At 38.0% G+C, this 17,804-nt stretch overlaps 1 protein-coding gene across 2 annotated transcripts in view; it reads left to right on the top strand.

Annotated features, from left to right (window-relative positions):
- The window catches only part of CNTFR (ciliary neurotrophic factor receptor), a 2,564,731-nt gene that overhangs the window by 1,766,734 nt on the left and 780,193 nt on the right, over positions 1–17,804 (top strand). For both annotated transcript variants that reach the window (XM_044077809.1, XM_044077802.1), the window contains one exon: positions 5,578–5,695. In XM_044077809.1, the coding sequence (XP_043933744.1) occupies positions 5,578–5,695 (118 nt within the window). The remainder of the gene's footprint in view (positions 1–5,577; positions 5,696–17,804) is intronic.

Genomic DNA, 17,804 nt, shown 5'->3' with positions numbered 1-17,804 from the left:
TTGGAATACAGCATAAGTAAGAGAAAATATGAATATTGTGCAACCATTTTTTTCATAGTAAGTGCTATGCCTATTATGATTTATAAACATTATGTACTTTTATCTGTCCCTTTGCACTACACAGTTTATAACATACACATCCCTTGTATGGGTTACTTCAATTATTGTTTCAGGCAGGCAGACCTTGTGGATTGGACTGGTACCAAGGAGTGACTATAATGTGTTACCAACCTTTTAGGACTTTTGTTGCCAAAAGTAAGACTGTGTTGTACAGTCTTTGATGGCACTGTTTCTCCACACTTCACATAAATGTAATCAGGATACAATAGGATAATAATAGCCCCAGTTTCAGAGAAAAGAAAGAAGTATCATCCTTTGCAACCCGTTAATTGAATTAATATCTACTGACTTACTACATCAATGGGTCCTTATTATATAAACATGTTGTTAAATATACAAAATTAATTAGACATTTTACAGGTTTTTACAAAATTAATGTCTTTTGCTTGAAAGGGGAGAAGTAAATAATTAATCTTTCATCAAAAACATACTCAGAAATCTTGTGACAGAAGAAACCCTCAACTCTTTTACAAGACAGCTATGATCTGCCATTCCCAATATATACAGCATAAAGACTGCATGAATAAAGTAAATTTTAGAAGTTAAAGTCCATCACATAAAACTTCATGGAAAACCTAATAGTAAAACCAAAGTCATTTAAATGGTAACTGTCTTCTTTGCAAGAAACCATTGAGGCAGCACACATGCTTTCAGATGTGAAATAGATTCCTGAAATGCTGCAGCTAGGAATTTAAAGGCTTGTGTGAATGCATAAAAAACGGAAATAAGTGATTTTAGCAATAAGCCAGATGTCGGTTATTGTATTATATAATTCCTTTGATATTGCACAACATTGTGCATTTATTTATTTATTAATTAGCTATAAGTTATGTGTACTTCCATTTTGTTGAACTACAAATAACTCTACAGTGTTGTCAGTGCAGTCAATATTATATAAGGAAGAAAGAAAGAAAGCAAGGAAGGAAGGAAGATAGAAAGAAAGAAAGTAAAGAAGGAAAGAAAGAAAGAAAGGAAAGAAGGAAAGAAAGATAGAAAGAAAGGAAGGAAAGAAAGAAAGATAGAAAGAAAGAAAGTAAAGAAGGAAAGAAAGATAGGAAAAAGAAAGAAGAAAGAAAGGAAGGAAAGAAGGAAAGAAAGATAGAAAGAAAGAAAGGAAAGAAGGAAAGAAAGATAGAAAGAAAGAAAGGAAAGAAGAAAGAAAGAAAGAAAGTAAAGAAGGAAAGAAAGATAGAAAGAAAGGAAGGAAAGAAGGAAAGAAAGATAGAAAGAAAGAAAGGAAAGAAGGAAAGAAAGATAGAAAGAAAGGAAGGAAAGAAGGAAAGAAAGATAGAAAGAAAAAAGGAAAGAAGAAAAGAAAGATAGAAAGAAAGAAAGGAAAGAAGGAAAGAAAGAAAGATAGAAAGAAAGTAAGGAAAGAAGGAAAGAAAGATAGAAAGAAAGAAAGAAAGAAAGGAAGGAAGGAAGAAAAAAGAAAGAAAGGAAGGAAGAAAAGATAGAAAGGAAGGAAGAAAAGATAGAAAGGAAGGAAGGAAAGAAGGAAATATAGGAAGGAAGGAAGGAAAGAAAGATAGAAAGAAAGAAAGAAAGAAAGAAAGAAAGAAAGAAAGAAAGAAGAAAAGAGCCCACTCATCTCTTAATGTTATTAATTTTACAGTTCCTCCCAAACAGCCTTGACATAGATATTTGAGTTCTGTTTTTTTACAGAGGGGAAGAGATAGACACATCTTCCCTCTCTTACAGTAACAGATGTCAAAATCAACAGAAGCCAGGTATTGGCCAGGCTAATCTATGTGTTGCAATGATGTACATTTCATTTGTTAGCTATCTTTGGTCCTGAAGGCGGGCATGTCCAAGAGTTTGATTATGTTGTCTTCAGCATTGCTGCCTTTTAATATGCTTATCAAGGGATTGTTTTTTTTTCCAACATTGTCAGGTTCAAAAATGCAGCAGTAAATCACTGGAGGGAATGTCTTTGCATTTTATTGAACACAGTAAAATGACTTCATTTGTGTTTTTTTTACATTACACTAAATAATATAAAGTTGAAATGGAAGGATGCAAGGGACTTGACATTTTCTGGTAGAGAGTTGAGAGAGAGAGAAATGCACTTCTGAAAAAATAAACTTCAACTCACAATACAGTAATAAAGAATGTGAAGAAAAAGGATCATTATAATGTCAGTGTGGGATACATTTTGCCTTGCTAAGCTCAGGTAAAAATATTTGGAATTGCTGACATTTAGATAGTGGAATATAGGTATGTTTATTTTAGTAAGTGAATTTAAATGAGTTTACTGATAAAAGTTTCACATGCAAAAAAAGTTTAAACTATGAGTGGTCAGAAGCAGATGCACAAAGATTTTAATCTCCAAACTGCATTCAAGAAAAAACCCTGCTAAAAATTTTTTTAATTGGTTTCTGCACCCGATGAACTAAATCTATAGTCACACCATTTAAAAAAAAGGAGAAATTCCCCCAATAAGGGAATCACTTACAGCACAATTCCATGGCTGAACATTGGGCAATTAGAGATCATGTGTTCATTCTTCTTCCACCAGTAGGTTACACACCCTCCAAAAAAATACTTTTAACAGGTTACTTACAGTTATTTTATCAATATTAGATTAATGTAACAATAGTATCTAGATAAATAATTAAATTTCTTTCCATCCTTCCTTTATTGCCTAAACCTAAAGTTATCTTATTCATGGACATGAGGAGATGCACCCTATACACCCCCTCAGTCGCCTGATTAAGTCATCATAAATGGGATGCAGGATACACACACACACACACACACACACACACACACACACACACACACACACACACGCGCGCGCACACACACACAGATGCTATACACTCACTGGACAAATTAAGTAATCATAAATGGGATGCTAGTCAATTGCAGGACACATACAGACACACACACACACACACACACACACACACACACACACACACACACACACACACACACACACACACACACACGCGCACCCACATACACAATCACATGCACACCCACCCCTCACATACACACACAAAACCACAAATACACATATGCACTGCAAGCGCATAAACATTTTCTGCACACCTACAGAAAATTCAAAACATGATCAGTTTAAATACAAGGCATCACTGAGATATATAAGGGAAGCAAAGCACCTGGGGATAAAATACTTTGACACAGGAAGAATATGCATGCGTTAAGAGAAGGCACTCCTGTCAGGAGCTGAATTGGAGAATTAACCACATAAATGATTGTATTTTAACTAGAAAAATCAAAACTGAAGGAGTTCACACAGAGAGTACAAACAACAAACCAAGCCTTGCTATTCCTGCAATATAAATAATTATGAAAAGTCATAAATTATATATCAAATCTTGATGTACATAACACATCCAGAAACAGACATAGTAGCACTCACTTACATGCATCCACATGATTGTAAGGATTTCATATTAAATATTAGCATGCTGTTTCAAGTTACTAACATAAAGAAAACAGACATCTCAATAAATACAACCACATCAGCCTTAAACCCTCCCACCTTAGTCTGGGTTTTCTCATTTGCCATGGATAGGGTCAACAGGACCAAATATTTATTCAAAAAAGAATCCGTGAACTCAGTTTTATGAGCTTGGATTTGGATAATTTGCCATGGCCCTCGGGAAGAAACATAAATGAACATACCATAAAACTTCTTAGCTGTTAATATTTTTCCAGAATTCTTTGGTATTATGCAGATTTGATATGTAACAATTTCCACTGAATGTGATTTTTAACTTTTTTTTACACATTTACAGTCTTTTCTGAATGCAGAATATCCCCGGCCAAACTACGTATGAAGAAGTTTCAGATTCTCTTCCCAGTAATTCATTTCTACAGATCTTCTGAAATCCACCTGTTTCTATGTCTGCAGATTCTGTTTAGCCAAACTAGGAAACATTTCTTTGTTAGATGTAATGTGTTTTAAAAGACAAAAATGTCTAAATATCATTTTTACAAATTACAGCATTTTCATTCTATGTAATTGAGCCTTATTACTACTGTATATATGGCATGATTTAGGTAATTTGTTTTCCAGTCTATACAAGTGTCTGCAATCTTTTTGCATACCATCTTGGCATATCATGTAATTCATAAATTTTGCTTTGCTTGCTTCTCCGAACACACCTGCAAGAATTTAACAACCACCTGTTATATGCTTCTTCTTTTTACACTATTTCGCTGATACGTCAGTATGTCTTTATTCATGAAAACTTTGCTGACTCTTTAAAAGAAAAAAAACGCATAGGCTTAGCAGGTTCTGTATCTACCACTAAAGGAAGGGAGAGGAAGTTACCAATTGTACAGAAGAAAACAGTTGTACAGAACCTGTGGTCCTTTAAAATTTGCAGAGCAGCCACTCTCATACTAATCTGAGTGCCATAAGCTTCCTGTGTACTCACTACGTGATTATTTCCTCTAAAGGTCTTTGTCACATTCTTTCTTGAGGAAGTAAAGACAGACAACGGTGGCTCATAGCTTCTCTCTTTCTTTAATTTGCTCTACCTTTCATTGTCAGACTGTGCAGACAAAACCCGCTGGAAGTAAATACCTGCTTCCTCTCCCAGTGGGTTTGGTGTTCTTCACATTAAACTATATACACACACACACACACACACACACACACACACACACACACACACACACACACACACACACACACACAAACAGACACACACACGCACACACACACACACACACACACACACACACACACACACACACACACACACACACACACAGATAAAGCTACTCCACTATAAGTTGTTTGCTTTTAGTGACTGAGCAGCATGCATTTCAACAAGGGAAAGCCTTCTATATCTAGCTGAGACATTGAACATGGGAAAGAGGTACCAAAATGAAAAAAATGGCCCACCCCAAATACATTTTAGTCTTAGTATAACTGCCATAATATTATTTCATATAGATTTCACAATGCCAGCTGTTTCCAGTAAATGTATGGTTTAAATACATATTTCTGTTCTCATTCTAGAAACCCTGTTTGCTTCACTTTTGATTAAATGATATAGATGGTTTACAGGAATCTCAGAAAAAAATGCTAATGATATTCATTTTGAAGGCAGTCATGTTGACTAGTAATGGATACTGTGTGCTTTCAGTTCAAGAACATGACTCGCAAATGCTACTAAAATTAAAATGTTGCTATGATGGCCCAGTCAGAGTACTCACTGTATTTCTAGGTCAGCTTTTTCTGTTGTGAACATTAAGGATAGTGCTTAGAACTGCTTCAATCATGGTGATGTATCACGAATTGTTTTGTTCTGCTGCATTAATTCCATCACAGATGTTGCATTGAAATATTTAAAGATATTTGATTATTTCAAAATATTATAAAGTCCAGAAGTAGGTCTACTAATAAGTTGTGATATTCTAATTAATGTATATTGTAATGTAATGATTAATTTTTCCTGACCTCTTTTCCAGATCCTCCAAGGGAGCCAGTTGTGTTGTGCAGATCAAACACATATCCACGAGGATTCTACTGTAGCTGGCACTTGAATCACCCTACATACATCCCCAATGAGTTTGAGATAAATGCCATGTAAGTTTTTTTTTTTTAATCAGTGCATTGCTGTCATAAATCTATCTTCATTACACGTTCCACAGTTAATAATACAAGAAGCAATACTAAAAATGACATCACAATAGATATGTAAATGTAAACTACATATCCAGAAACTACTGCATGGAATGTTATTTCCTGAATACTATGGCATTCAGTCTTCAGATAAATACATTGTAGACGTTTCTGTTTCTAGGTTTTATTGACTTGCGTAATACATTAATTAAATACGACAAGAATTATTTGAATCTTATGAAGTCATTTCACAAATTGTTAAAACAAATTATGACTTAAATGAGGAGATTCTGACTAAATCGAAGGACCTATATGGGTGAACTGCAGAAATATGTATTTCTTTTAACATAAGGAATTCAAGTTTAACTCATTTCATCTGGTCTGTGGAATATCACATCTCTAGCAGTCTACACACATCCCTATGTTAAAGTTTTATGAAAAATCACGTTGAAAAGCATACAATAAACAAATGTAAATATCTTGCAAACAGTGAATGATATTAAAAAGATTCCACTAACAATGGTATCAGTAAAAATACCTTTTATACAGTGATAATAGTCATAATATAGTATATTATACATGGATAGTAACAGTATGCGTTTTGCTTCCTACTGCTATATCCCACACTATAAAACTCAATAATGTGCAATTCTACAAGTTATGAAAACATGAAAGTAAACATGAAAATACGAACACCAATTGAAGAACAGTGATTAATATCTCCACTGCAGGATGACCTAGCTATGCATTCTTATTATTTATTTATTTTACATTTGTTGACTGGGATAGTCCGACTGGATACATGTCCATTTTCAGCGGAGCCCCAGGGAGAAAAGCTCCTAACACAACATACAGAAAAAATAATACAGGAAAAATCATAATATCAATACATGTTGCAAACAGTTTACAGACTCTGTTCAGTCAAGCAAGTTATACATTCGATCATTATTAAACTTACATAAGTATCTAAACTAACAATTATGTTACAGCTTGCATGTAGTATAAAGTACTGTTTGGCACACAATTATAGAAAGGAGCTAGTCAGGATTAGAACAAGGACATAACCAGTGTGTCTAAAAAATGTTGTCTGAGACTTTTTTTGAATTGAGTTAGTGAGGGTACTAGAGTAAGGTCGGCAGGAAGGGAGTTCTAAGTTTTGCCAACAGAGTTGAGAAACAGGGAGTCCCCTGCTGAGTTATTGGTTTTGAAGGTTTGAACCAGCTGTCTGTTAGATAAGCAAAGTGGCCTGAGGTTACTGTAGTGGCTAACAATGTTCTTAAGTGCAGGTGTATTTTCAGGTTGGTTGAGTACTTTATATGCCACTATAAGCTGGTTGTATTGAAGTAGGCTAGGTAATTCAAGCCACCCTAGATGACTTAGATTATGACAGTGGTGTGTCCTAAATGCCGTGCCTGTGGCAAATCTAGCAATGTGGTTATAACAGCTAGAGAGCTTGCTAAGGTTGGATTTGTTCAGATTGGTGAATAAAGGGAAGGCATAGAGAAGGGTAGAGAGTAGATGGGAACCGGCAATAGCAGTTCTAGCAAGTAGAGTAAGAAAAGGTTTAATCTTATAAAGGGAGACAAGTTATTTATTAATGGTTTTGATAGTTTGGTTGACATGCATATCAAATTGAAGGTTATTATCTACTATACACCTAAGAGTTTAGTTTGGGTTTTTGGGGAGATAATGGTGCCATTATTAGATTAAATGGTAAAGAAGAGTGATGAGGACCTACGAGTGGGGGAAAAAGTAGCAGCTTTGTTTTCTTAGGGTTTATTAAGATCAGATGATGATTAGAGCCAGTTTTCAACAGTGTTAAACATATTCTGGGACAATGTCATTAGTTTTGTCTGGAAGGTGGGTGAGCAGATTAAAGTGGAGTCATCTGCATATTGAATGCAGGTTGCATCTTGGATGACAGAGTGGAGGTCATTAATAAAGATAGAGAAAAGAAGGCCTCCTAGTATAGAGCCCTGGGGGACTCCTAGGGTGATGGGTAGATTTCCTTACATATGCCTTGTTCATTCTTATGTTGCCAACTATTAATTGTTAAGTTTTCAGTTAAGCCTCAAAATATGGCAAGATGTGAAAGGTAACTAAGGATGTGATAGCATACAGACTGGAGCTATAGGCTTGAAAGAGTAAAGCGACTACTTTAGTGAATAAGCAAGTCAGTTATTGTCCTTAACATCACTGTATCGATGACTGTATGAACAGATGAATAAAAACAGTTGGTAGGATAGGAAATATAGGGTCAAGCTTGGTTTATTCCTATCAGAAGAGAGATTGATTAACAAAGGTTTGTCTGAGGGCTATATGTTGAGTCCTGTTATTTTTGGTATTTTTATGACTAATTTTCCTCGTCTTGGTGAGATTCGGTTGAGCAAATATGAAGATGATACTAAAATTGCCACTGAAATTTAAGGTATATCTGATCGGTTCTGTCTTCAAATTCATTTGGATAATTTTTATTCATGGCCAACATCTAATGAACTGACATTCAATATAAAATATCTAATGCATTTTGGTGTGGGAAATCCTTATTGCTCTTATACTTTGGATAGTTCAATTATTAAGGAGGTGAAGATTATCAGAGCTATAGAGGTCAAAACTGACAATACACTCAGTTCTAAATCTCAATTGACAGAGGTTATCAGAAGATGTTCCCTTGAAATGAAAAATGCCTTCAGGAATGTTGTTAGTAGGGACAGGCTAGTTTTACTTCCTTTTTACAAGCATACAATCAGGCCAATAACTGAACACAGTGTTTCTATTTGTGTGCATATTGATGCTCAGTTATGTAGCCTGGAAATACTTCCAAACCACTTTATCAGGAGGATATCTGTTATGATAGGCCTGACGTATAAAAGCAGGTTAACATTATTATCATTATATACCATTAAATGCAGATTAGTTAGGAGTGATTTGATAGGCATTTTTAAATGTGTTAGCAACTGCAATTTTGGTGATAGTGATAAGAATTCACAGGAAGAAACAACTATTAAATACCAAGATTATTAACGTCTTATTTGATGTAAAGATGAACAGATCTTCTGTGTGCATGCATGCAGTGGAATAAAATTCCCTTAAGTGTTAAGAATTGTAAGTTAAACAATACTTTGGATCGCTGTCTGGGTTTTAGAGTTTTTGATACTTTTTTTTCCCTGTGGCAAACTCTTTGAAGACGTGTTAAGGCACTTAGCTTGTAACGAGAACATTGAAAGAAGAAACCGTTAATAGTAGTGATATCCATTTTGGTTTGTTATAAAGTATCCTTATGCAACATTAGCATTCTTGAAAGTATGAAAAGAGAAATAGTGCCAAGCAAAATTACCTGAATTAGTAAACATAGTAACTCTTATTTAAAGTGCGGTAGCATTATCGCCTCACAGTAAGAAGTTGCCCTGTTCGATTCTCAGCAAGAGCGTCTTCTATGTAGAGACATGCGTGAATGGGCGTACCTTAGTTGAAGGTTGTGTGTCATGGCCGGCAACTCGGCACGTAAAAATCTACTGCCAATCATTAGCAGACCGGAGTTCCGCTGTGGCGACCCCTAACCGGGAAAAGCCGAAAGACACAAGTAACTCTTATTTAAACGTCAAACATAGTAATCAGTTAGTCTAGCTGATGTAACAGTACACATGTGCATGTAAAGTGAAGGGATGTTAAATTCAATTGTCTGTTAAACAGTTCTGTATTGCAAAGTTTTTTAAACAGTTGATGACAAAGTCAACATACATTTCAATTAATTTTTAATTATATTTGAAATATAACCGCATTTCAAATTTCCCATGTCATTTTTTTTTTCAAAGAAAGCAGATCAGATCTTTGTTTCAGCCAAAGGTAAATTAAAACTTGTGATGTGGATAAAAACATTTATAGGAAAAGGTATGTGAAAAACATATTTACACCATTTGTCATTCTGAATAGCAACCTGTAGAATGTGAATATTGAGATATATTCACTGCATGCATCTTGGAATTCAGAAAGATTCCTTTGAGCAGTAATCCCTTAATAAAAGCATCCAACCCCACATGGTAACAAAGACAGACATACCTCAGTGATATTCCATTGTCAGAATAATCAACCTAATGAGCCAGATCACTGTCCACACTGAAGGATAATGAGGCATTCCAGGAGCATAGCTAAAGCTAATTAACAATGTTCTCTTCCCCAAAAATGCCTGCAGCAACTTCTTCTGAGAATTGCTCTGCAGCCTAAAATAGCATAACCAGCTATGTTAGTTAACATGGCCAAAATGCTGCAGGTGGGGTATGTCAGTGTGTGTGTGTGTGTGTGTGTGTGTGTGTGTGTGTGTGTGTGTGTGTGTGTGTGTGTGTGTGTGTGTGTGTGTGTGTGTGTGTACTTGTCTGTAGGGGTCTGAATGGACTAGGAAGACTCTGTGTGTGTGTGTGTGTGTGTGTGTGTGTGTGTGTGTGTGTGTGTGTGTGTGTGTGTGTGTGTGTGTGTGTGTGTGTGTGCGTGTGTGGAGTGAATGGTAGAGTGTGTCCATGTGTCAATTTAAGTATCTGGGTGTAGGTGAGTTACTGAGCAGATGTGTGTGCACGTGTGTGCATGTGTGTGTTGCTGAGTTATTGAAAAGATGTGTCTGTGTGTTTTCATGAATCCATGCATATGTGTGAAAGACAGACTCTCGGGGGTGCTTGTAACAACATAATTCATGGGTCACCAGATGATTCAGAAACATAGAAATTGGCATATAATGAGGTCTCCCTTGATGAGGCTAGACATGTCTTTGAATCATTTTTTTTGTCTTTGTTCACTGCATCTAGCTCTGGTAGGCAGTTTACATGGCTATAGACCATGTCTCTGAATCCCAGATGTATTTTTTTTACAGGTAGCTTCATAGGCTGATAGAGTGGGTTCTATTTGTTATTGCCTGATGAAGGTATGTCCTACTTACCTTTCAGTGTACTTGGTAGTGGAATAATATATGTTTTTTTTGTTTTGTCTTTTTTTTCACTGCAGTGTAATCAGTTCTATGATGGATCTTTGGATGTAGTATTTAGCAGAAACTATGTCATAATTTGTCTTTTCAGTTGTTTATCAGCTTATATGTTTAGCAAGCAATACTGCTGTAAAATAAAAAAAAGAAATAAACTGTCTTTTCAATTAAATAAAATATTAATCACCAGTTTGTATGACAAACCATTTAGATTGTTTTGGGCTTTTAGTCTTTAAAATTTCATGTTAATGCCCTAAAGGTGGTATAGGGACTTGATGTAATATTTTCAGTTTTTTTTCACTAATTAGTTTATTACACTTCCAGATCCTTTTTTCTTGAAATAGCAAGGCAGTTCATAGGTTCGTAGGTTCATAGGTTCCTAGGTTGGTACTAGGCTATCAGCCCTATGGTCTATACAAGCCTAGCCATAACAATTCCCTGGATATTTCTTCCCACAATATTTACTTATCTGGACCACTGTCTAGTAGGGCGGCTGATATGATCCCCGGGGTGAATTTCCTATCTCCCATCCAATCATCAAGGTTCCTTTTGAAGAGGGCCAATGAGGCACTCTGCTTGACATGTATGGGCAGTCTATTCCAGAGTATGGGGAGTCTCTGGGTCAGGAACCTATCCCCCCAGCATGTTTTGTTCATTGTGATGACAAGGTTTAGATCCCTAGAGTGTGTGTCTCTGAGGGATTGGGATTTCTTTAAGTGGAGCATGTCCAAAAGCTCAGGGTTTGACATGGCCTTGTATGTTAAGCAGAAATCGCCTCTGAGTAGACAATATGCCACAGAGTATAGCTGGAGTTTTTGTAGACGGTCAGCATATGGCATCTGCTTTAAGCCTGTGATTCATTTAGTGAGGCATTTTTGTGGCCTTTCCAGCTGTTGCAGATGTCTTGTGAGGTACATACCAAACGGGGCATTATACTCTATAAAGGGTCTAATGACCTCCTTTTTTCTGGATGAAATGCCCTTAGTGATGAGGTGTGCCACATAGAAGGATTTCTTGACTGTTGTGGTGATGTGGTTTTCGAAAGTGAGACCACTGTCCACCTGTGTCCCTAAGTCACTCATCACACTTTTGATGTTTAGTGTACTGCCACCTATGTGGTAATTCATGGGTACATGTTTTTTCCCCAAAGGAGATAACTATACATTTCTTGGCATTAAGCTTGAGCCCATGGCTCTGGCACCAGGCATCTGTTTCTGTAAGGCACTTTTGTAAAATATCCACATCATTTGGGGATTCAATAATGGCTCCCAGTTTGCAGTCATCTGTGAACTTTGTTAGCCAGAGTCGCTTAGTGTTGGCCTGTACTTCAGAGAAGTAGATGCCAAACAAGAGCGGTCCCAGGACTGAACTGTGAGGTATTCCACTTGTCACTTGTCTGGAGCTGGATTTGGAGTCGGCTACTTTTACAGTCTGGGTTCTATCAGTAAGCCAGTTGGCAACCCATCAAGTGATGTAGGGATTTATTCCCAGCTTAGTAAGTTTATCTATGATTCCAGAGTGGGGGATGGTGTTGAAGGCCTTGGCGAGGTCCAGATAGGCTGTGAGGACCACCTTACTATTGTCCACAGCTCTGGAGACTGATTTGAAGAAGTCAATCATATTCAGGAGACAAGATCGGCCCTTCACAAACCCAAACTGGGTGGGGTCCAGTTTTTGAAGGTTCCATGATAATGCATTCCATGCCCTTGTAGATCAGGCTTGTCAGACTGATGGGATGGTAGTTCCTGTGATCCAAGGTGGATCCCCCCTTGTGGAGTGGGATACCTGTAGCTGTGCGCCACTCAGTGGGCACGAAGCCTGAGGCGAGGCTATGATTAAACATGACACTTAGGTGAGGTGCCAATTCATTTTGTAGTTCATGTAGTACACAGCCTGGGATGTCATCTGGTCCAATGGATGCTGTATTCTTAGCTTTGGAGAGTGCAGTTTCTACCTGTGTGGCCGTGATTACTGGAATTTGGCAATCTTCTGGTATTAAGATGGGCCCTTTAGGGAGTGAGAGGGAGGGTGAAGTTGGCACTAAAACGATCTGCCAGGATATTGGCAATATCCTTGAGATCGGTATATTTAATGCCATTCTGTTGTAGCTCAGAGCAGATCTGAGCATTGCCATTTAGATTCTTGACATAACTATAGAATGCCTTGTGGTTGTCTTTGGAATCATTGGCAATTTTATTTTCGTAACTAGCTTTTGAGGATTTTATGAGGGATCTCAGCTTCTTACTGAGGATGGTGAGGGAGTTTTTTTGCATCCTGGGATTTTCCTCTTTTCTGCAACAGTTTCTTCCTTCTGTTGTATAGTTTGTTTATAGCAGGGGACTACCAGATTGGCTACCTTTTTTTGGAGAAGAGCATCTTGGTTCTATTTGGGATGGCACAATTCATGCATGAGTGGATGTGCTCGTACAGTGCCTTAGTGTAGGATTCTGCAGTCGAACTTTCAGATCCCGTCTGCATGGGTGTCATGAAGTTTGTCACTTCTGACTTCAGTAGCATGAAGTTGGCTTTGGAGAAGTTTTTTAAGGAGGTTTCCTTACTGGGGGGTGGGGGTAGGATGTGGATGTCAAGGGTGATTTGCTTATGGTCAGACCTGACCAATGAAGGGGTGATCACTGCTGTGGAGCATCTATCTCCCATGTTGGTAATGACCAGGTTTAGGATATTGGAGCCCCTGGTGGGACAATGGATTAGTTGATCCAGGGCATTGGAATTTATGAATTCCAAGAACCGTTGGGAAAAAGAGTTGGTACCCGAGTAGTTTTCCCAGTTAATGGCAGGGTAGTTAAAATCACCCAGTATTAGGGTGTTTGGTTGTATCGTAATATTTTCCAGTATGTTTAGAAAGGTGCAGTGAGAATCTTGGGGCATGGTGGGGGATCTGTAGCAAGCTACAATTTGGATTGCAGTCTTACCTAGTGTTAGTTGCACCTGGAGAATTTCAGATGCATTGTGTTGGGCAACTAGCCTGGAGGTGTGAATATCCTTAGTGAATATGGACACTCCTCCATCTTTAGTGTTTCATTCTTGGTTTTGTGGCCGAAAAGTGTGGTAAGAGTTGTAGCCTGGTATTACAGGGGTGCGCTCTGGAGCCTTGAACCAGGTCTCATTTACTGCACAGATATCAATGTTCTCCATTTTTATGAGTGCCTTGAGAGAGTGCATTTTGAGGTTTAGACTTCCAGCATTGAGTAGCATTACCTTCAGATTTTACATGCTTGTATCTGTTACATTGATGGTTTTATCCTTTGAACCTTGCCTAAAAAAGGCACTATAGGAGTAGCAAGAGCTTTACCCAGTAACCTGAATCCCAGGGGTGACAGGTGCAGATTATCTCTGGCAAAGCATTGTGGTTTATTGATCATGTCTTCCCAGGCAGACAGATACTGGATCTCCTTTGAATGACACCAGAAGCTTATCCAATTGTTGAAGTCAATCATTTTGTCCTTACACTGTGGTATAATTCTGGGTGAAGGTAGGATGCTACTCAGGGCTAGGGTCATACCTGCCTGGGCCACATGATCCAAGAGCTCTTCCATGTCTCTTTTCATGTAGTCGAGGAGGTACGTCTCAAGTCATTCACTCCTGCATGGACAATGACAGAGTCGTATTTGTAGTTGTTGTGAAGTGACTTCAGTGCATGCGTTTTGTGGCAGATCCTGGCACCCGACAGGCAACTGACTGTAATTTTCTCCTTGTTCAGCCTGGTGAGTGGGACATCAATGTGCCTGACTATAGAGTCACCTATGACTAAAGTGTTGGGTACATTGTCTTGCCTTAGGGGCTGTTGTTGGGTTGCACACTGGTGTTGTGAGCTATCTGTAACTTTGGTTGTGACTGGTGTTTGTTTGCGTTTCAGCTTCGGAGGTCCTTGTTGCTTGGGCAGGTTAATGTTAAGGGCCTCACCATGTGTGGGTTTAGTGTTGTTATGTGTGGGTATTGATGGTGTGGGTTTTGAAGGGCTATGAGCTGCTTGAGGTGTAGTGCAGGTGTTAACCTTCTCCTCTTGACTGTCTAACACAATCTTGGCCGGACAGAATGAATGCTACATTTTAGGGTATAATGATCTGGATGATAAGAAAATGACATTGACATATTAAGTCCTTTTAAAGTGATTAGCTCTTCACAACAGTTCCAGTATCTCTAGCTGCTTTAAAATGCTACAGAAAAGCCGTTGTAAAATTTAAGATAATGTACTTTACAAAAATCTTGAAAAGGCATACCTCTTTATACTTTGGGATTAAAAAGATTGTATGATACCACTCTTGACATTCCATTGCTTAGGTAATTTGATTAAATAAAATACATACTTTATAAGTAATACTAGTTGGAGGAATGGAATTACTCTGCCATGGTCTAAAGTTATGACAATGATAGCATTTGTATGGATTTTATTATTTATGAATAGGCAAATATAGTACATGTCTTTTCTTGTTTCATAGGCAATCAATAAGACATCACGGCATATGAATACAAGTTATTTTTGGTAGATTTAGTCCAATATGAAGGTGTGATTTTACAGTTTTTCAAAGGTTGGCTATAACCAGTTCCACCTTATCCTTTGTGTACTTTGTAGTCTGATAGAATACCTTGTTTATCTAACACATTCATAAATGTAGGAAGAGACCTGAGGGGATTGGTGATATATTTTAATTTATTATTAGCAGAAAAGAGCAAATTCTCTTCTTTGGAGTAGAATGTTCTAGTGAATGCAAAGAGACCAAATACAGCTATAGGGCAAAATAAGATGGGTGAATGACCTGAAAAGCATGTTTGCGTGTGTGCGTGTGTGTGCGTGTGTGCGCATGTGCATGTTTGCACGTTTGCGCGTGCGCGTGCGTGTGCGTGTGCGTGTGTGTGTCCATTCTGACCAGATCATTATCAGTTGCCTGTTTGGTAATGCTCTTTCCATTTCTTACTGCCAAATAATTTCAGCCTGTAATTTTAAACATCATTCACACAGAGGAAGATATGGAGAGCAGCTCTGAATGATATTCACAGATAATTAGAAGGCATTTTGAAAACAACTACCAGATATCTAGATTTTTCATACATAATGAAATTGTAGCTGATTAGACTCTCAAAAAAGGAGAAGAATTCCTGGACTGTTTTATAAAAGAAGGACAAATTTTGTCTGCCAAAAACTTTGTAAACATCAAAACTATATACAGTCAGAGGTGTGTAGCATCCCATTTTCAATAATTTGTATTTGTGTTATCATATTGTTCTAAGTTTTCCAAAAAAATGACAGTAGTCAGTTAAAAAGTGACAAAATAGAAGGAAGGCATATCATTAACTAAAATATTCCTTGGCTCTCTCTATAATCAATATAGTCTTTTTAACAGCACATAATAAAATCATAAAGGATTGTCATTGTAATTCTTAAAATCCCAAGTAAAAGCTTTGTTTTTGCTTAAAAGACAAACCCACCACCATAAATAGCACAAGTAACAAAAAACTGAGGGTAATGCTACTCAATGCCAAAGTCTAAACCTCAAAATGCATGCACTCAAGGCACTCCTCAGTATGGAGAAAATTAATATATGTGCAGTAACAGAAACCTAGTTTAAGGCTCCAGAAAGCACCCCAGCACTACCAGGCTGCAACTCATACCACACATTTCAGCCACAAAACCCGGCCTGAAATACAAAAGGCAGGGGCGCATCCATATTCATCAAGGATACCCACACCTCCAGGTTAGTGGCACTGCACGATGCTTCAGAGATCATCCATGTGCAACTAACAATGGGCAGAACTGCAATTCAAATTGTAGCTTGCTACAGATACCCCACTATGTCCTAGAACCCCCATTCCACATTTCTGGAAACACTGGGATACATAAAGGTCCTACCAAACTCCCTGATATTGGGTGATTTCAATTACCCAAACATTAACTGGGAGAACTACTCAAGTACTAACTCCCTTGCCCAACATTTCCTAGAATTTATAAGCTCAAACACCCTGGATCAACTGGTCAACACCCCCACCAGAGGTGACAACATATCGGACCTGGTCATTACCAAAATGGGCGACCGGTGTTCCACACTGGAGGTCAACCCCTCGCCGGTTAGATCTGACCATAAACTAATCACTCTGGATATCCACATTCTGCCTCCACCCCTGGTCGAAGAAACCACCGTGAAAACTTTTCAAAAGCAAACTTCACGTTACTTAAGATTGAAGTGGAAAGTTTCAAATCCCCCATGCTAAAGGATAATGCTGTCCAAGCTGCAAAATCCTTTACTAATGCACTCTATGGGCACCTACAAAAATGCATGGATCATGCTATCCTAAGCAAAACCAAGACTCACTCCTCCAAGAAATGGAAACCAATCTAGTGGACCCCTGCCATAAACAAGCTATACAACAGAAGGAGGAAACTAGTACAGAAAAGAGTAAAATACCAAGAGGGGAAGACATCCCTGATTAGTATCAGCAAGAAACTATGATCCTTCATAAAATCATCCAAGGCTAGCTTTGAAAGAAAAATTGCCAAGGACTTCAAAGATAACCACAAGGCATTTTTTAGCTATGTCAAGAATCTAAGTGGCAATTCCCAGATCTGCTCAGAGTTAGTGCAGAATGGCAAAAAATACACTGAACTGACTGATATTACCAACATCCTGGCAGACAGGTTCAGTGCAAACTTCACCTCCCTCTCACCCTCAAAAGGGCCCATAACCATACCAGAAGAATGTAGTGCCCCTGAAATCACAGACACTCAGGTTAAAACAGCCCTCTCCAAAGCCAAAAATACAGCATCAATGAGACTGGACAGTGTCCCAGGCTGCGTCCTACATGAGCTCAAAGATGAACTAACCCCTCACCTAAACACACTGTTCAAACTCAACTTCTCCACAGGCTACGTGCCCATGCCTCCTAAACCTGGTGGACTTCTTTGAGACAGTTACCAAAGCTATAGATGAGGGAAAGGTGGTCCACACAGCCTACCTAGACCTTGCAAAGGCCTTTGACACCATTCCTTATTCTGGTATTATAGACAAGCTCACCAGCCTGAACATAAACCCCTACATCACAAGAAGGGTTACCAACTGGCTCACAGACAGAACCCACATGGTAAGAGTT

Source organism: Protopterus annectens, chromosome 1.part1 (genome assembly GCF_019279795.1).
Source record: "Protopterus annectens isolate FY-2018-M chromosome 1.part1, PAN1.0, whole genome shotgun sequence".
Lineage (NCBI taxonomy): Eukaryota > Metazoa > Chordata > Ceratodontiformes > Protopteridae > Protopterus > Protopterus annectens.
This window is presented reverse-complemented; position numbering and strand designations above follow the sequence as displayed.